General features: G+C 41.2%; 1 protein-coding gene across 4 annotated transcripts in view; it reads right to left on the reverse strand.

The window, feature by feature from the left end:
* The window catches only part of FRMPD4 (FERM and PDZ domain containing 4), a 203,489-nt gene that overhangs the window by 28,494 nt on the left and 153,104 nt on the right, over nt 1-21,891 (reverse strand). For all 4 annotated transcript variants that reach the window (XM_081001279.1, XM_081001280.1, XM_081001281.1 and 1 more), the window contains exon 5: nt 8,787-8,832. In XM_081001279.1, coding sequence (XP_080857405.1) covers nt 8,787-8,832 — 46 coding nt within the window. The remainder of the gene's footprint in view (nt 1-8,786; nt 8,833-21,891) is intronic.

The raw sequence follows: 21,891 nt of genomic DNA on the forward strand, positions 1-21,891 counted from the left end.
GACATTCTTTCAGTGACATGAAGGCAGGCAACATTAACCCCTCCATATGGGAATCCCTTGAAGACTATCACAGCGCCTGGAGGTAGACCATCAGTTTGTGTAGCTACAGCAGTGACCGGAGGAGGAATGGTTGCTGGGAAGAGCACAGAAAGAAGAAACACCATGGTGTACCTGTAGCAGCACAACTGGGCACCTTCATCTCCTCCACCTGAAATAAAACATGTGTCTCCTGTATCACCCTCCACAGCCATAGTGGGCACTGTAACTCTCCAATGATTTGATTTTACCTCCAAAGGGACACTCTTCCACTGTCTCCGGTGACAGATGGATTCTAACAACACAGTCGGTATGCAAAATATTTTCACCAGTGTAGGCTTTTAAAAATGGAGCAGCTGTAGTAGACTGCAACCACTACTATGCTATAAGATCCACTATCCTGTAATATTACATATGAGCCTGTTCTACTGATGAAGCCTAGGATGGCGAAACAAGGCTAATATCCTGGAAATCCTTGTCTTAGACTCTGTGAAAGGATTCTGTGGAACTTTAATAACACTTCATGTGGATTATTGGACTCTTTGAACAGACAGGTGGAATAGATACTTTTACATGTATGCACCTTATGCATGAACTGACTAGAGAATGAACTGATCCACTGGGTCTTCTGCTTTTTTCCGTTGAACTTTATGAGACTTCCGTTGAAATCTACAATTTGATACAATGAATAGTATACCTTATTTATTCAAAAGTACAGCTGGTTACATCTTGTGTGTTTATTGAATAATGTAGTAACTGGGTCTTTGCATGGAAAGAGAAATTCATAGGCAATTACTTCTCTTTTGTTCCAGGGATTTATATTTTTTTAATATAGTACAACTGTATTGATCCAGCAGGCTGCAATGGTTTGCTGTCATAGTCTGTTGCAACTTCAGTTCTGCCACAGACTTGCATTCAGGATGCAAAACGATGCACCAAACTTCTTTCCAATGAATAAACTGATAAGGAGCATGTGAAACAATGTACTGCACAATGTGCATCGGGGAAGCTGTCTATTACTCTATATATGCCCCCATTTTAGGTGGGACCAATATGTGCACAATTGGGCACAGCGCTGAACCTAGAACTAACCTGGAAATGTCATAAAATACATCACTTAAAGGGTGTAACTGGGGTGGAGGCAGAGCAGGGGCACAATGGGGCAGAGTGGGGGAGGAGTGGGGTGTTTCAACTGCATGCGATTTCACACAAGTGTGCAATGACTCTGAATGCAATCCCCACATGTGTGTGTGTGTACGTAGGTGTGTGCCTTTAAGAAAATAAGTTGTTATTTTATGCCATGGAGAAACAAAAGAATCAAAAGAATTCCCAAGTTGTGACCTTCATGTAACTGGCTGGGCAAAAAGGTCATTACAATTGTTTTGCTAATTAATAAAGTATGGCTGCTGTCAAAATAGCATGTTTTATATCCTTTTAAACGGTTCTGTAGTACAAGTAAAAAGTTTTTCTTTGGATTAGAGTAAGAGAATGGCATCTCTGATAATTTTAATATTTTCTTTTTCCTGCCATGGAAATCTAATGCAAATGTCCAGAGTGCAGGTGGGTGATTGTATGCAGATGTGAGTTAAAGGTCCCTTAATCATGATGGGTTCTAATGGGTGTCTAAGTATCTAGAGTATGATGGATTTTCTGGTGCTTCAGGCATGGAGATTTCCCTGTCCCGGGCTCCAAAATACAAATTAATAGGTGAATACGGAGTATTTGACTGCATTGGGGACTAAGAAGGGAGAAAGGCACCTGCATACTCCGGAAGTCTCACATATGTTGCATGAACATCAAGAGCTACTTCTATTCTCTGTTAATGGAGGTGAGCCAAGGTCCACATGTTGCTTACTTGTCCTAAGTCTACCTTCTTAGGTAAAATGGTGAATTTAGAGTCAAGGTGCTAGGGAAATACCAAAATGCCCCCAAATTTGAGCCTCTTGGTCATACTAGCAATCATATGAGATCAGGAATGGGAAACTTCAGGTACAAGAGCTGATAATGTTAATAGTTCTTGTCTAGACAGAGGATGGAGAGGAATGTGTGAGTGCAATGGAACTAGCCTCTTGTACAAAAGTAAAATTCATATCCATTTCACTGCCCATGTTTGCCTTTCACACCACTGGCCTGTGATCCCTGGAAGGTTCTCTATATGGCCTTGAGAAGAAAAAGGATTCCCCGCCACCACCACTCTTGCATTAGATGATCCAGGCTTATCAGATCCATTGCACCCATCATATCTGGTGATTCATGCTAAATACCAAATACAAACTTTCCCAATGATCTAGGGTCAAATGTTTAAATACTGTTGTTTTAGAATCTGAACTGCAATATCATTGAAGGTTGCTGCTTCAGCTTTGAAATGTTTCAAAGGGTGCTTCTCTTACTAAAAGAATTTGATTTATATTTTCAGAGCTCGTGTGTCCAACAAAATAAGTCCAGCAATAAAACCAAAACTGATATGTTGCAACAATTTCTATTTTAATACCTTCATATTCATATTGTGAGTATAAGAGTGATTAACGGTTCATGGACCGACTAGTTCATTTTTTTTTTATGAAAGCACTTCTTTTTAGCTAAATAGAAGACATTATTCTCATTTAATGACCTTAAGCAGGAGCTTAAGGAATGCATTTGTCAGGGAATGCAGAATATAGAATATTTATAGGGTTTGTAAGATATAGTTTGTAATAAAATCAGCAATAAAGCCAGTCTCATTAGCACTATGTTGTTGGGAGTAGGAAGAATGAGAAAATTATAAAACCTTACCGTAACCAATGCCAGCAAGAACTCTTCTGTGTGGACCAATGACATTTTTTTCATCGCCACAAGTGTGGAAGCAACTTGCTTATGATAGTATGAACACAACGGTAGCAATGAAAGACCGCTATAGTTGTACCTTGGTTTTCAAACAGCCTAGTTCTTGAACATTTTGGCTCCCGAATGATCAAAACCCGGAACTTCCTGCAGCCAATCAGAAGCTGCGCTTTGGTTTTCGAATGTTTTGGAAGTTGAATGGATTTCTGGAACAGATTCTGTTCAACTTCCAAGGTATGACTGTATTCCAAGCCACCCTCATGTGCTTCATTTGTTTGCTTTATGAAACTCACAGTTACAAAAACATATTAACCTACTACAAATCTGTTAACTGCAACCGGCGCACAGAATACAACAGTAACAAAGGAAGCTTCCTTATTCTGAGTCAGACTATTGGTCCGCTTAGCTCAATATTGTTTACACTGACTGGCAGAGATTGAGCCTGGAGCTTTCTGCATGCAAAACATGATGTACTCTACCACTGAGCTGCAGCCCAGTTAAGTCCATAGATAACTGTGCACATAATGTTCAAAAGACATTGACTGCACAAATGCAAAATGCCTAGCCACAATATCTTATCCTAGAGTTACTGGTTCCCATAAGAGATCTCACACCATATCATGTTGCTACAGACCTTGTGACAAATATTGTCCCCTTTATTTTCCACTATTGTTATTTACAGGATTGTGAAACTTTCAAAAAGGCACAGCTTTGATTGCATATAAAAAAAATACAAAGGGGTTTTAGCTTAATAACAATGAAATGGATTACAACACGTGTATTAGGTGGGAGAGAGAAAAAACGTTCTATGAAAGTTATGTGGGATTTCCTACTTTAACATTCACTGAAAATGATACAGTGAAATCAGATATAATAAAAGATGAGCAAGGTTTGCATATCTTCTTAGACGCTCACATTAAATATGCTATTAAATGAACTTCATCATTACATAACAGTAAACACATTAACTATGGTAATTAATAGCCACAAGCTACACGCCAGCTACTTTACAGGAACAAGAATTGGTTCACTGGGAAATAACAAAATTAAAACAATAAGAATTGAGAAGACACATGTCTGCAGCCTTTATTGTGAGGCAGGCTTTTTTTTTTGAGAAAAAGTTGCTTAGATTTCCAGAAAAAAATTATGTCCCTAGTACTTATCCCCATCTCATTCATTCTCTCTTCACAGCACTATCCATCATGGCCAACTTTTTCTTGACTAATAATTACGCAGCAGTTGCTGACTACCAATATGGCTCCAAGGCTGTCATATTTGTCAATATTTATTTTAATATAGCATCTTGGAAAGGCAGTGAATTATCTCCAGGAAAATAATGGTACATAGTCAGTATGCACTTTTTACTGGGGTAGACCTCAGAATTCCATGGAAACAAAGGGTGTGTGATGTTCACACATCCAAGAGAGGGAAGAGCACAATGATGTTTAAGTGGAAGTTATAATGTCTAATGATATCTATAATTAGGCTCTTCCCTAAGAGCTTAAAACACTTTACATAATTCTCTCTGTGGCATTAGAAGCCTTACAAGAAAACTACAATGCAGGCCAGCATTATTATATATCCATAGGACTGACAGCACGCAGGAGGATTGAGTCTGCAAGACACCCAGATCTGAACTGGGGGACTACCTGGTCCACCACCAGGTACTGGAATATTTTTAATAAAATATGACTGAGCATCACAATGTATTTGAAAACAGTCAAGGAGTGTATGAAGGAGGACTGGTGAGGAATGTGCCCTGGAGAGAGTTCTGAGGGGCATAAATGCCTGGAGGGCAACATTTGACCACTGGAGCTGAGGTCACCCCCGCCACCTGCCCGATATGAAGAAACAGAATCAGGAAATAAAGGGAGGAACACATCAAGAGAGAGGCAGAAATTCAGGAGCAGCCAGAAGTGAATCAGAAAGCAGCTGCAGTAAGAGATCAAGCCACTCTGCCCTTTGGCCCCAGGCTAATTCATTGACTCTCCCTCTCCCTCTCCCCTCTATTTTCTTACTGCAGGATTTGCTGGTAAACCTTCAACTTCACTTCATGGCAATAATTTGGAGCAAATAAAGACTGCCATGCCTACCCCAGCATGGAAGAAAATGTTTGATTTTCTAGCAAACATCTCTGGATAAGTGGGGGTGGGCAGGAGTGGGGGTGAAGACCAGAGCTGTTTTCCTGATTAGGTCTATATCAAAATACATTCCCACAATAATTTCAAAACACCAAATAATCGTAAGTCCACAGAACAAACCACATGCTGAAATCAGTTTGTATAACTGTGTATACTTTATTGTTTATCTGTATACACGTTGAGCTTTACAGTAAAAGGATTCATGGGGATGATTAAAGGGTCTCCTTCAATTGCCAGCCTCAGTAGGAGCAAAGACTTGCTTATGCTGTTCCCTCACAGCAAGATACCTTCTTAGGATTTAATAGCTTTCCAGAATGATGGCTTATCAGACCCTCAATTGAAATTTATTCTCCAAGCCTGAATGCACAGCACAATGGATAAATGATCTAATTGGAAATATGCCTAAGCCTAATAAACTACCCATTGCAATGATAACCCATTTACAAAACAAAATGTTTTCAACAGATAATCAAATAAACTTCCAGAAAAGTGAAACTTCAAAGTGCTCCAAGTGATTAAGCTCTTAAATCCTTTCCTTATCAGTACAGATGACATTCAAATTAACCTGAGAAAGATTTATTAGATTGACAGGAAGCACAAAAGAAGAATGTTTGGCTTTGGTTGTAATTAAACTGAAAATGAATGAGCTTAAGCAAAACTAATCTGGAAGACACTGAGTGAATTATGTTCAGCAGATGACCAGAGTACTCTAATTCTATAATAGTGTTAGTTTCACTGAGTTGTTTTCATGATGGGTTAGTAGCAAGCGTACATATACCACTGGTTTTATCCAATTCAGAATACACCTTTGCTCCCTCTTCTCTTTACACAACTGCTGGACAGACAACACTTCCTCAGGAGATCAAAACAATTTGACAAAACAAATGGGGGCAATTATACTTCATTTAAGATCATCTCTACCTTGAAGCAAAGAAAATAAAATATTTCTGCTGTGGTATCTGGTTCGAACACATACAGCATCGGAGTCAGATTTTTTTTAAAAAAAACAAACTCATCTGGTAAAACCGATGAGCTGAGATTAACACTATCTACTCACTAGCACACCACCTAAGAGCAATGTTACTGGCAAGCAGTTTTTTTTCTGCCCACTCAGTCTGCTGCCCAGGTACTGTTGAATTCTGTAAGTCCTGGAAGACCTGCTCCCTGCCTTGCAGGTCTTATATCCTGCTGACCTGTGAGGGCAGGGCCCGGACCGACTTCAGCAACAAAACCTGAGGCTGCTGAACAGACTTTTGGGCTGGATTGCATGTGGGAATTTGTTGAGGAAGGGCTGTTGCTGTTGGTTTTGTGTATCCTTATGTTAGACTTTGTGGATTATGTGGAAATTGTTTGGTTCAGTTGTGTATTTTTGTAATGTTCTGTTTATTGCTCACAACTACTTTTATTATGTTGTAGTTATGTATTTTTTCATGTTGTAAGCCACCTTGAACACAGTTTGAACTGTGGAAAGGTGGCATAAAAATACAATTATGTTTGTAAGTATGTATGTTATGGGCAAGTTCAGAGGCTCTGCTTTTATTTCCTTTGGTTCTTAATTTTAATTCAGACTTGGGCTGGACAGCCCTTCAAAGACAGGACTGTCCTCTGTAAACTAGGAAACATGGCCACTCTAAAACGGTTCGTATTGTTTTGTTTCAGCCTATGAGAAAATTCATTACATATAAAAAGAGAATTTTAAATACTCAAACAGAGTAATGTCCTAGGTCCTTCTGAGGTTATTGTAGTGGTATGGGTACATCTGAAGCTTCAAGTTAACTACCTTGGTTTGTTTATTCTTGCAGTTGACCTAATATGCTTCTGTGTTGTTGTTTTTTTTAAAAAAAAACAAGCAACAGTTCATTCTGAGTACACAGCCAGTTACGGTACTGTTTCAGCATTCTAAATCTCAGGAGCATTATAAGTGTACAAGAAAAGGATTGCTGCTATCCAATCAGAGGTAGCATGGCCTCAGGCCAGGAATAAAATTTATAACATGCATCCCTCTGATTGCATTTAGCACTATAAGAATGTCTCCAAGCTGCATACAGCTTCACTGCAGGCTGTATATTTTTGCTTTCTATATTATTAAATCCAATAACGGAACAAGCAGTTGTGTTTCTTAATAATAAAATGTGGAATGAATTTCCTAAAAACCATGGCATCAAACATCCTGTGAGTTTAATTCTGATGCCATTTTACACTAACTTACAAACCTTCAATGGATCCCTGCTATGACTTCAATTAACTGGAGTCAAAAGGTACATCAAAGACACAGACTTTAGGCCACAAATAGATCTCTGTTTACATAATAATTGGTGCAAACATGATCTATTCCTTGCTGCTAGCCTTAGCTACCTGGAAAAGATGCAGAATAAAGGCATGGGGATATATTATTACCATTTAAATAGGGGGCTGTCCAAGCATGAAGGACACTACTCACTTAGGAGAATTCTGCATAATGAGTTCTGAGATCTATGAGCCAGATTTCTTCCATCATTTGCTCACCGCAGTGAAAGCTACCATTTTATCACATAGTGTAAATAAAATGCCATGTAAATTAATAAGCACATTAAATAAAATGCCAGTAGGCTAAAATGTGTAGATAAGGCTAAAGGGAAAGAGAATTATGCAATATTTTATGGTAGAATAAGAAGTATCAGAGCATCTTTGGAAGTGCCTATATCTCAGTCTATCAAGCACTTGCTTGGTCAGAATCAGGGATGGGGCTGGACTCACCTGATCCCCACACTTCTCAGGTCAATGTAAAAATCAGACTGTGACCTTGTTCATAATCTGCACTAGACCAAATTCCTCCATGAGGTAAATCTGAGGGCTTTAAAATTGTTTCCCCTCCTTTTTGGATGACTTGTACTCAGAAAGGTATACTATATTTTTTTTATAAAGACAAATTAATGTGAACATCCCAGGCGCTCACCACCCAGAGTGGCTAGGAAACACTTGCTGTGTGGGTTGCAAACAAGGTCACAAATTCCTCTGGGAGTATTGGGGTGCAATAATGTCTCATCCCTTCAGAGACATTGTCCACATTTGTAGCTTGGGCACTCAGAGTCTCCTCTTAGCTTAAAGCACTCAGTTGTCCAGAAAATGAACATCATATGTACCCCAGGCACTTTTGGAGGAGTCTTTCCACCTGTTTAAGACAGGCCTGTATTTTGCACTGTTTCGTGTGAACAAAGGGATCTTGCCTGCCACATGCCAGTACTACATAAAAACAGGCAAATGTTGCTTTTGTGTCTTACAGTCTGCAGGGGTGGGGGATACCATGAATTGCCACATCACTTTTTGCTCCGTTACTTTAGCTGGGTCTTTAGTTTGCTTGGGTCTTGCTCAAGGGGAATAAATGCAGCCCCGTCACCAAAAAAAGGGGGAAAGACCCCCTAGTCATTTAAAACCCACTGAAAAGGAATATAATCACAGTGTTGCTAGACAAGGGGGAAAAGGGAAGCAAAAAAAAGAAGACTCAAAAAGATTGGCTAGTATACTTGTGAAATGTCTTGGAGTAGAATTCAATATCCTTGTTCCTCTGCCCCCAAGAAGCACTCCTCATACATACTGGAACATATCCATATTTATTTAAATTACACTTACATTGTTCCACTTCTGTCTAGAGTAGTATATAATCATCACATTTATCTTCAAAGACACAGCTCGTACTTCACTTGTGCTATTGGTTATGCAGATAAGGAAGATACACACAGAGAGAATAGGCAGACAAAAGCAGTAAATGTTGCTAGGAAACTAATTCTAAAAAACATGATAACTACTTACAGGATAAGGCTGAATAACAGTAAGGAGGATCGATTCTTTGCAGCTTCTGTAAAAAAGGAGATGAGAGTGATGATTCATATTTTTATGCTCCAGAGATAACAAGGTTTTCTTTTTTAGTGGAGAGAATTGGGATCTTGTAACAGGACATTTGTTAACAACAACACCAAGAGTATTGAGAACAGAGCTGAGCCAAGACAAACAGCAGTTTCCCCAGATATTTTTGGCTACAATGAAATGTCCACACCATACATGCTTTCCTTGAAACAGGGTGACAGTTTGCCCATCAAGAACAAAGGCAATTCTGGTGCAGGGAGTCTTCACTCTGACTTATCTTTCTTTGCCCTCAATGATGTTATTACACGGTCAAATCTGATTAGTTATAGAGTATCCTGGTATCAAGGGATGCAGGTGGCACTGTGGGTTAAACTGCAGAGCCTAGGACTTGCCGATCAGAAGGTCAGCGGTTCGAATCCCCACAACGGGGTGAGCTCCCGTTGCTTGGTCTCTGCTCCTGCCAACCTAGCAGTTCGAAAGCACGTCAAAGTGCAAGTAGATAAATAGGTACCGCTGCGGTGGGAAGGTAAACGGCGTTTCCGTGCGCTGCTCTGGTTCGCCAGAAGCGGCTTAGTCATGCTGGCCACATGATCCGGAAGCTGTACGCCGGCTCCCTCAACCAATAAAGCAAGATGAGTGCAGCAACCCCAGAGTCGGCCACGACTTGACCTAATTGTCAGGGGTCCATTTACCTTTACCTTTTATCCTGGTATCACTCCATCTGCTATATGGTTCCACACTAGCTGGGGAGCCATAAAGAAGACGCATGGGGGCTGGCGATTGTGCCAAAGCAGTGGTGACTGATGCTGGATTCAGATACCACTTTATTCCATATTCACAGCATTGACTTACCTGTTCATTTTTTGCATCTTATGCTATCTTTAACATGACATAAAAGTCACTTCTGGAAACCTAGTGGAATCTAATGAAAGTTTAGCACTAATTTCCATGTTCATTGTTTCCATAGAAAAATCTGCTTGCAACCCCCTTAACTCAGAAAACTGCGGCAGTTTTATGTTGATGAAATTTCAGGTGGTATGCAGTTTGCCCAGCCATTTATGGCAGTATATTGATTTAAAAAAGGCCACAGTTCCATAACACAACAAGATACTGCAGTTTAAAGGAACATTAGAAATCAAGACAGAAGTACAAGCATTATAACCAGTAAGCCCCATGTCTTAATGCAGCCGGAGAGGGGGGCGGGGAAAGCAGCAAAGAAGAAGAAAGTAAATATTACTACATTATCGTGGCTTTTAAGGTATTTCAAGCTCTCCCCACTTCTTGCAGTCCACAGACAAACAGACCAACATCTGATAAAGCCAGATTGACAGCAAAACAAACGAACATATGTACATAAATACATAAATATAGGAGTCAAAAGTAGTATCAGAATTAAGGCACTTTAACTTGCATCATAGCAATCCAACTTGTATATTATTACTTATTTTTCTAATGAGAACCAATAGTGTCATATGCCTGTACACATATGTTATCTGGTGTTTGCTTTCAAAGTGGAACAGCCTCCCTCAGGAGGCTAAGGACTCTCCTTCCCTGGAGGTTTTTAAGCAGAGGTTGGATGGCCATCTGTTATGGATGCTTTAGCTGAGATTCCTGTATTGCAGGGGGTTGGACTAGATGACTTCTGTGTCTCTTCCAGTTCTATCAGTCAACACTTAGGTTGCAATCCTAATGCTCAATTTTCTTGGGAGTAAGCCCCATTAAACACTGTGGGACTGACTGCCAAGCAAACATGCATAAACTTGCACTTTTAAAGCATGGATAAGATATTTGCAAGGCCCTGTTAGTATTTTCAGATGTTTGTAGCATGATACTTAAAAATATGTCTTTCCTTCTTTGTGCATTTGCCGCCAGAAACGCACGCCAAACATGTTTGCCGCATCAGGTGTGCAGCTGCCCTAAGAAAATATGTTTGCACATAGTCAAAGGTAATTTTGGGTCACACAAGGATAGACTCAGCCATTCAAATCCTTCAGCATCCTCTAAAGGCTAAGAGGAAAGATTCTGAGGAAAACCACAGTCATTATCATCTACTTATAATTAATTTAAAGTAATTAATTGATAGCTTTCTGAAAAGTTGAACCAGTACATTGGTAAAGCAGCAAAATGGGACACAGAGATTGCAAAAAGCCTGTGCTGGAGCATTCAAAGCTTTTGCTAAGGAACTGTTATGAAGTGTTAATCTTATTGAGTATCTCAGAAACACATAGATAAATGCATATTTATTTGCCATGTAAACACCCTCAAAGCCAATATTTGTTTTATTACATCAAGGGGCTGTTTTTCTTTTTAACATTTGGGAAAGGTTAGTTGCCACTTGATGGTGATGAACTTGAGTTTCTGTTGGCTCCCCCGATTTCCAATGCAATTAATTGCCTGCTTCTGAGATTTATTGCCGGGTTGACTGAAGTGCAACTAATTTGCATGCCAGTGCTGCTCAGTTGGAAAAACAAAATAAATCACCACCACTGCATTAGCCTGAATGAGTGCAAAGCCCAAAAGAATTTGCTCATGAATAATCCAGCAGCTGAAGTAACTGGGGACTCCTGGTAAGTGGTTCCACATTTGCAACTTACGTGACTGGTCTTAAAACACTATTGATCTCTCCATCCTATTCAGTCTACAACAACTCCACGAAAAGCAACCATGTGTCAGGAAAGCATTCTAGTAGCAGCTCTTCCTTAAGGAACATGACACACACTCTGTCTCCCCATTCCCACCCAAGGGACAAAGTCTTTTTCAGTCTTTTCAGCCAGAGTGGAAGGGGGGGGGGAGGTATTGGTCCCTGTAACTTTAGAGAGAGGAAACAAAAATTCAGAGAAAAGGCCCATTTGTGAGCAGCTCTTTGGCTAAAAGGGAGGCTTTCAATGTGACACTGTCAGGGTGGAAAACATATACTTGAAGATTTTGTGGTAGTTGTGTACTGGATGAAATCATTGTATTGCCATGCTGCTTTGTGTAGTTCTTTGGACAAAGAGAGAATAACCCTATCCTTTTACAGTGGTGTCCCGCAAGACGAATGCCTCGCAAGACGAAAAACTCGCTAGACGAAAGGGTTTTGCGTTTTTTGAGTCGTTCCGCAAGACGAATTTCCCTATGGGCTTGCTTCGCAAGACGAAACGTCTTGCGAGTTCTTGCGAGTTTGTTTCCTTTTTCTTAAAGCCGCTAAGCCGTTAATAGCTGCTAAGCCGCTAAGCCGCTAATAGCCGTGCTTTGCAAGACGAAAAAACCGCAAGACGAAGAGACTCGCGGAACGGATTAATTTCGTCTTGCGAGGCACCACTGTATATAGCTGTGGAGTGAAATATTCCCTTGGAGGTTTATAGGATGCCTCGTCCGTGGTTATCTTTGTCACAGCAGCTTGTAAAATCATGCAGCTGGTTAGGATAGGCAAACATGCTCAAGTGTGACAGGTTATCATGGGCTGATCAGTGGATGGACAATTTATTTCAAAAGCGAAGAATGTTGTAGGGCTGAGAGACATAAACTCATGAGGCACCACCAGAGTTCACTGTAAGGCCACCAATGCTATACTTGCCATTTTTCAAACCCATAACACAATTGGATATTCCTGTTTTACAAGCTACTCTTGAATGATTCAGACTTGAGAAATACATCTCCTGCCTCAGTCAGTCAATACAGTGAACCTTGCACCAAATGTTATTAAGAACCACAGCAAATGCTATTAATTTCAGCCCTAGAACTCAAGAAGCAAAATCTCCCTTTGCTGGTGTTTCCATCTCTTTGCTAGCTACGCCTCCCTAGATACAGGAAGAACGGTGTAAATGTATATTCCACCCTGAACAAAGGCAGATTTGAAAAGAAACCAGAGATCATAAAGTGGCTTTAGTTAATATGCTCTTTGTGTAGCTAACAAAGAATCCATATGCTAATAACCAGATTTTCTTTATTTCCAGAGAATTAACACTTGCTTAACAACAGCAACAACCTGAATGAGGATTTTTCTAAGATTAGGGGGATTTCAGGGCCATCCACTTTACATTTACGGTGCATTCCGCTTGGACTGTATTTGGCAGTTCTACCCAGTTTCATAGAGATACTTAACATGCAAGAAATGTGGAACATAAAGGTGAACAGAAGTATTAGATGATGGAACATTACAAAGGTCAAAGCAGTATTGCTAAGTATTATCTGTCTCGGACTACATGAAGCATGGGAATTTTAATATAAGATTTGCCATTGACTTTGTCTGTGAACTTGCAGGTGCAGAGGTCTCCCCCCTTTCTACTTATTCAGTGGAGAAGGAAAGAAAGAAATTTTGAGAATAATGTCCCTGCATGGAGATGAAACATTAAACAGCTGACCCTGAATCATATTCTGATGACAAATGACTTATGAGACATTAGTGGGATAGGAGGCCTGATCCTAACAGAAGGCACTAGAAAATATGAAGGGCATTGATGGATATTGGCCACCACAGAACAAAAATCCAATCTTTATGGGTCAAAAAAGACAGACAGAATAGCTAAGGCTGTTGGCAGCGCAACAGGAGATAATTCCATGTGTTACTTAGAGTTCATTCTCTTAAAGTTAAAATGATCTAGCCAAGAGGGGACAGGTGCAGGTAATGCTCAGCAGCCAAGCAGAGTGGCATGATCTATATTGAGATAGCATGTGTTCTGACTGGCTGTGTTGTTCTGATGGAGTTTTGCTCTGTACATTTGGTCAAATGACACCCTGCTATGTACAAGGCCTAAAATAAGAAAGGCAAAACCTCTCTCTATTCATTTCTCTTCAAATGATTCTCTGTTTTTGTTCAGTTTTCTTAGGAAAGCCTTCTCGAGACTTTTATCTCTGGATTCAGATTGCATTACTTAAGTGGCTTTGCTCACAAAAGAAAGGGTCAAGCAAGGAACTATGTGTGTGAGAGGGGATATACAGACTTCAGGGATAATTTCACAATGCAAATTCAGTATGACACATTGCACAGGAGACAACATCTTTCTCTAGAGAGCTTGACATTTACAGGAATCTTAATCAGAGAATGAAGTTAGAGAACAAACATAAAATTTATTTGCATGATATAAATACTAATTATTATAAAAATATGCAGAGGGCCTTTTCGGTAGTAACACTCCAGTTATGGAATAGCCTCCACAGAGAGGCTTTCCTGGTACCTTCTTTATTATATTTTTGGCACCAAGTACAGACCTTTTCTTATCCACCCAGGCATTTGAACGGTATTTTAAACCACTCTGGGGCTGTAGCTGCTTAGTGTAGTTTTGATCTGAGCTGTGAACTATTTATGCTGCCTCTGTTGCAAGGAAATTTTTATTGCCTTTTATTGTTGATTTTAATTACCATAAATTGCATTTTTTAAAATACTGCCTGTTTGTAAGCCACTCCAGGGAATATTTGTTGCTGGGTGGCCCTACAAATCGAATAACAAAATGGCAAATTCTTCACTGAAATGCACCCAGAACTTTCATAACACCCCTCAAGAGCACAAAACAAAACTAATTCTTTTAGACATTATACGAAAAGAGAAGGCAAGAAATTATGTATCTAGAGATTAAAGTAAAAGGTTGGAAGGAACCTCAGTCTGTTTGTTCCATGCTTTTCAGTCACCAACCTAGTTTTCTTGAACTCCATGTTCCTTTGCAATCTCTGCATGCACACACAAAAGTGGCCAACAATTGAAAAATATTTCTAAAAGCAATAGATGATATTGATTCATTGCACAAAGGAACTAATTTTGAAATGTTAGAATCTTGCCCACCATAATGCCAAATAACCAAATTTCCTATTGAACCAAAACGAACAATAAAGGCAATTGCTATGCAGTTAAGTTAGCATTTATCCCTCCTAAATAACCTGATGGTACAAAGCTGTTTTAGTTGCTATGGGACAAACAGAGACTTAACATTGGCATGCAAAAAAAAGAGAACAAAGGGTCCTACTCTTGGTAAGTAGGGCAAGGCTTCTGGGCTCTGGTTACTTGACATGAAAAAATAACAACACTACAATCCTTGGCTCAACACCTACATCAGCACCAGCTTCTGGATCATTCAGAAGAACCTTATGAAGCCAGTTGTTTGGCAGCAGGGACCAGTAACTATTGTTGATGACTAGGGCGGAATTCAGCTTCTTAACCACAGACCCGATATCAATCATTTTATGCTAGCAATCCATTTCATAATATTTTCTACTGTCTATCTCTCTTATTTCCAACAACTCACCGTACACTATTATTTAAAGCAGGGGTCAGCAAACTTTCAGCAGGGCGACAGTCCACTGTTCTCAGACCTTGGGGGGGGGTGCATTTTAAATAAAAGGACACATTCTACTCATGTAAAAACATGCTGATTCCCGGACCGTCCATGGGCCGGATTTAGAAGGTGATTGGGCCGGATCCAGCCCCCGGGCCTTAGTTTGCCTACCCATGATTTAAAGCAATAGGCTTGTGAACGGCTATTTGCTATGAATGGATTCTTTATGTTTGGACTGAGTATATCCTTGATTGAATTATGATACAGATTAATAGTAGCAATCATGAACTTTGATTACCAGATGTAGGGGAGAAACAACAGAGATTGTGGTACATAAAGTTTTAGTATGCCATAAACACCACAGCACCATTGATTTACGTCTAAGTGCTAACATTTATTCCTAATATTGAGGGATGGAGCCAGGTTTGAGAGAACCCTTGGCAAAGTGGGACCCTTCCTACATCAATGAGCCCTGGCGGTCTTATCTTACAGCAACAGCAGGCAAATTACCGGTAGGTCTCGTCCAAACTTCTGCTTGTCCATGCCTAGAAAGCATGGGTCTGAGCAGTTTTGCCTTTGCCCCACTGCTTTCCTCCAGAAAACCCACTCCTTAGTGCTAAATCAGATGAAATGTCAATCCAGATAAAACTGACATATGTTCCAATTAGCAGTAAAGAGCGGGTTTCCCTGGAGGAAAGCAGTGGGGCAAGTGGCAGTATGGATGAGCCCTTAAGCAGAATTCTGGAGAAGGGCTGGATGGCTTGGATTCACCACTTGAATCTCCTGCAATGTCCCAGAATGATTCTTCTGGGGCATTGTGGAAAATCTAAATGGTAGCTCCCAGCGCCAGGTACTTTGTAAAAGGAGATCCTAAGCAAGGCATGAAAAACGAGCCCTGTAGCTGCCCAAGGATACAGTGCTTTGAATTCCTTTGGGTAAGAAAGTGCCGGATCCTTATAGTCTATTAGTAATATTTGCTTTATTAACAAATACGCAAACAGAGCATAAGAAAAGGCATGCTGATTTTAATAGTTCATCAAGGGCCTAACAGAAGAAGAAGAAGAAGAAGAAGAAGAAGAAGAAGAAGAAGAAGAAACCTTCATTCCAGAGCCAAACACTGCAATCCATTGTCAGATGGAATAAATCAGATGATTCCGCCCAGCAAAGGAACTTGCTGGCTCAAAGGGTACAGATTAAAAATAGACATTAGAACAGAGTCAGATCACAGGAAGTAGAACAACCAGCCCCTTGATCCCATCTAATCTCTTATCTCAATGCCACCTTATCTACATTGTTCAAAAATGTCTTCATCATTTCACTATAAAGAACTCGAATCTAAGTGTTGGGGGTGCTGAGCTGAGATGGCCCAACTGCCTCTTGCTTGTTCAAAGCAAAATAAACATGTCCTAATTATTTGCAATGAGAAGCAGGGTCATCCCTAGGGGAGGAACAGGGCCCGAGGCAAATCACATTGTGTGCCCCCCCCCCGGGCCTTTATATCCACCCCTCCTCATAATGATGGCAAAGGAAAGAGCCCTCCTCCCCACAGCTTTCTGCTGCTGCTGCTGCTGCTGCTGCTGCTTCTTGACACACCCCTCTCTCTATCCACCCCCAGCTTACATTTTTCTATTTTGCCACTGATATATCAGTGATGTGCCTCTAAGACCCTTGGCCTCCACATCCTCCCTTCACTGCCTTGCTTTAAGATGAGAGGATGTGGAGAGCCTCAGCAGGTGAATGGAAAGGTGGCAGGAAAGGCAGGACAGCAGGTTGTGGCCGCTGGAACCAGGTGCTCCCCATCCTCAAATGTGAAGGACTGAAATAGACACCTGTTCTAGCCCTGCAGGGACAGCCTTGCCAAAAGGGTAATGCGTTTGTTAATTAAAATATTTATATTATGCCTTTCAGATCCTCATCCCCACCTTCCAGCAGCCCACAATATTAATTACAGATTTTTTATAACCAGGGCTATTCTTCAGCCGGAACTCACCTAAGCTACTTTGTATTTAGGCACAGCTAGTGATTTTGCCCCAGAAGGAAGACAGAAACAGCCTAAGCTGCGTAAGTACCAAATTTACAGATATCTGGACAAGGGAAGGGATAGAGCTCAGCACCTAAGCATATGTTTTGCAGGAAGAAGTCCTGCTTTCAAACCCTTGTGCAGGCAGGGGGAACCTGTTTCAGCCCAAATGCTGTATTCCTTTCTGGACAACCTTGGCGGGATTCAGGACAGATAAAAGAAAGTACTTTTTCACACGATACACGGTTGAATTCATTCCCTTAGGAGACAGCGATGGCTACCATCTTGGGTAGCTTTAAAGGAGGATTCAAAGGAGACAAATTCAATGCTTTTTTTGGCGGGGGTGTACGCATACCCCTAAACATTTTGTGAATCTAAGTTTGGCCAAATTGAGGGGCAGTATTTCAATATGAGTAGGAAAATGAGAGTACCCCTAAACATTTTAAAAGAAAAAAAGCACTGGACAAATTCATGGGGAATACAGCTATCAGTGGCTACTAACCATGATGGCTATGTTCTGCCTCCACAGAAGAAGAGGAGGAGGAGTTTGGACTTGATATCCCGCCTTTCACTCCCCTTCAGGACTCTCAAAGCGGCTAACAATCTCCTTCCCCTTCCTCACCCACAACAAACACTCTGTGAGGTGAGTGAGGCTGAGAGACTTCAGAGAAGTGTGACTGAAGAAGAAGAGTTTGGATTTGATATCCCGCCTTTCACTCCCCTTCAGGAGTCTCAAAGCGGCTAACATTCTCCTTTCCCTTCCTCCCCCACAACAAATACTCTGTGAGGTGAGTGGGGCTGAGAGACTGGCCCAAGGTCACCCAGTGTGACTGGCCCAAGGTCACCCAGCAGCTGCATGTGGAGGAGCGGAGACACGAACCCGGTTCCCCAGATTACGAGACTACCGCTCTTAACCACTACACCACACTGGCTCCTGGTCCAAGGTCACCCAGCAGCTGCATGTGGAGGAGCGGGGAAGCGAACCCAGTTCACCAGATTACGAGTCCACCGCTCTTAACCACTACACCACGCTGGCTCTCATGCTTCTGAATACCCATGGCTGGAAACCACAGGAGGGGAAAGTCATGTTAGTGGGTTTCCCATAGGCATTTGGTTGGCCCCAGTGAGACCATGATGCTGGCCTAGATGGGCCATGGGCCTGATCCCACAGGCTCAGGTTCTTACGTTCTTAACAGTCTGACTTGGTATATGGCAGCTTCGTATCTATTACCTACATATTTATTTTTACAAAAACAAAATGAAGGAAGTGGGTTAGTTAATCTCCCACTTTGTCACGCCGTAAAGCTTTTCAAGCTCAGGAATTCTTCAAAGCTTTAAGATGTGAACTGCCCTGAGACTTGCAGGTAGAGGGCAGTATGCAAAGTTTAGTAATAATGATGATGATGTCTTTCCTACAGACAGACCTCATCATGAGATGTTCCGTTTCCTAGATTATCAACATACATAGCATTAGAGAAAGCCAAGCAGAGTTGCCAGGTTAGGAAAGAAGATTATCATTTCAAAAGAATGAGTGAGTTTTCCAAATGCTTTGGAAATCTTCTCCTATGGATTGCCAACACACACACTCGTGTAAAGTTTTATGTTTCCCTCCATCTCCAGCATAGAGTGCAAGCCAATATAAGAGAAGGTAGGATCGGCTCTCAGTTGACTTAAAGGTCAACTGAATGAGGGCAGAAAGCTCTCAGAAAATCAACCATCTATTATGACCACGGAGAAAACTCCATTAAAACTAGAAAATGTGCTGGTTTCTTGATGTACTTTGAGGAGATAAACAACCAGATCTATAAACCACCTGAGGCATTCCCTAACTAAGGTCACATCCAGAAGTGGAGGATGTGTTAGTTCAACATATGAGAACAAGCACTATGTTATTTAACTCTTAATTCACATTACACCAACAAGCCCCCCCCCTTTCTAATTCTTGGAATAGCCAGGCTAGCTTTCTGGTGAGGTGATCATCTGAATGATGGGCCATTAAGGGGAACAAAGGAAGTGGATTTGTGCAAGACAGCAAATGGGTGGGATGCCCATCTCTCCCAGCTCATGGGTAGTTAGAAAGACAAAGTTGAGAGCTGAGAATTGGAGTGATGTGAGCTGGATGCAAAGGAGCAAGCTGGGGAGATAGAAACATAGCATTTTTTTTATTTCTATTTGAATCCAAGGCTGTGGCTGTGGACAAAGCAAAGCCCTCTTGGGGTGCTAAAGCTATGAACCCCTCCATCATAGGCTCAGGCTGTAGAAATGCATAAATAAACCATACAGACATCACAGACTCTATGGAACCTCATTCCATGGGTAAGTGCCTGGAACTCCTGGAATCTTGCACTGCTCTGAGATTGGGGTGATGCTCAACAATATTATTCCAGTAATACAGATGTCTAGGTAGACTAAAATAAAACATTTTATCTGTGGCTACACACCACCCTAAACAATGAAGAAATTGCATTTAGCACAATATTTTATCAGAACTTTGGAAAGCTGTAGCTTTCTGAGAGACAAACTCTATGGGAACTTCTACCCCTCCCCCCAATGTAAATGTCTCTGAAAATAAATCGGAACCACAGCAGTTAGAGGAAATGGGTAAAACTTCCCCTATCTACGGTCCTAATCTGGATCAGGCCAACTCTGCCTCCAACTGACTTTGTAAGAGCCATTTATGCAATTGTTAATTGTGCAGATGGCATCCCTTCTAGTTTCGATCTGAGAATATCCTGATGTTAAGATTGGCTGGCTTGTGGCAGGTTTACGAGTTTTGTTTGATGCATTAAAAAACCCTTCAAAGGCCATTTGACCATACATGACAGCGAGGTAAGTGCACACACCACAGGCAACATTGCTTCTTTCAGATCACCTTCAAGCCTCTGAAACAGCTACCGCCTGTCTCCTTTCTAAGTTCTGCATATTCTTCCACGGTTAAATCCAGCAATTTCTGTGAGTGTCTGACAAATGCAGGGGACACATGCTGTTTGCCTTGAGCCAAATGGTGCACAGCTCTCCTCTTTCCTCTCTTTTGCACTAATTAACCTATTTCCTTTTTTCTGTATTAATTAAAAACTGGCTCTTTTGGCAAAATATGTATTAACTTTAGATTACTGAATTTTTCCTCTTTTTAATGAAACCTCTCTTTTTTGGCTATTTCCCACATTTGAGAATAATTTTCAAAATCAAGGCTAGTTAAAGAAATAATAGCTTCCCCCTCCTCCCAGGCCTTTAGAATTCTCTGCAGCTTGCTGAGGCTGAACTTTCCTGTATACGGTACTTAGTAAAGTTAAAGAACCCGGATGGTTAAGTCCAGTCAAAGGTGACTATGGGGTGTGGCGCTCATCCTGCTTCAGGCCAAGGGAGCTGGCGTTTGTCCACAGACAGCTTTCCAGGTCATGTGGCCAGCATGATTAAACTGCTTCTGGTGCAACAGGACACCGTGATGGAAGTCAGAGCGCACGGAAACACCATTTACCTTCCCTCTGCAGCGATATCTATTTATCTACTTATCTATTTATCTACTTGCACTTTTGTGTGCTTTTGAACTGCTAGGTTGGCAGAAGCTGGAACACAGCAATGGGTGCTCATCCCATCCTGCAGATTTGAACTGCCAACCTTCTGACCGGCAAGCCCAAGAGGCTCAGTGGTTTAGACCACAGTGCCACCCACAGCCCCTTTTATACTAAGTACTGACATACGTACTACTACAATCAAATGCATTAACATGAATCAACAGCTATTCTAGGTTGCATCAACAGAAGTATAGTGTCCCAATTAAGGGAAGTAATAGTCCTGCTGTACAGTGGTACCTCGGGTTACATACGCTTCAGGTTACATGTGCTTCAGGTTACACACTCTGCTAACCCAGAAATAGTGTTTCAGGTTAAGAACTTTGCTTCAGGGTGAGAACAGAAATCGGCTCTGGCGGTGTGGCAGCAGCAGGAGGCCCCATTAGCTAAAGTGGTCTTCAGGTTAAGAACAGTTTCAGGTTAAGAACGGACCCCCAGAACGAATTAAGTACTTAACCCGAGGTACCACTGTATTCTGACTTGGTCAGACCACACTTGGAGTACTGTGTCCAGTTCTTGGCACCACAACGTAAGAAGGATATTGACAAGCTGGAATGTGTGCAGAGGAAGGGGACCAAGATGCCAAAGGGTCTGGAAGAAGAACAGTTGAGCGAACTGGGTATGTTTAGCTTCTAAAGAGGAGACTGAGAAGAGATACCATAGCCATCTTCAAAAATCTAAAGGGATGTTACATGGAGGATGGCGCTAGCTTGTTTTCTCCAGCTCCAGAGGCTAGGACCTGAAACAATGGATTCAAGTTATAAGAAAGATGATTCTGCCTAAACATCAGGAAGAACTTTCTTACAGTAAGAGCTGTTCACCAAAGAACAGACTCCCATAAAGGTAGTGGGCTCTCTTTCCTTGGAGGCTTTTAAGCAGAAGTTGGATGGCCATCTGTCATGCATGATCTACTTGAGATTCCTGCATTGCCAGGAGGTGGACGACATGACCCTTATTCAATGATTCTATGAAATCTTTTAGTCACTATTTTCAAAAGTTTCACTAATACTCTAAAAAAGTATGGAATTTATGTCAATTGATTGCCCAGATCAGATTTGTTCCTTTGCTTATTATAAACTTACAAGCTATATCAAAGAACTACACAAATACCACGGTATCTACTATCTTTAGGTACCTAAGAGCTTTCACACAATTCTATGCAGTCAAAGGAAATAATAGTCTTTCAGCATCCTGTGAAACCTCATGTGTTC

Source organism: Podarcis pityusensis (genome assembly GCF_964106645.2).
Source record: "Podarcis pityusensis genome assembly, chromosome: 4".
NCBI lineage: Eukaryota > Metazoa > Chordata > Lepidosauria > Squamata > Lacertidae > Podarcis > Podarcis pityusensis.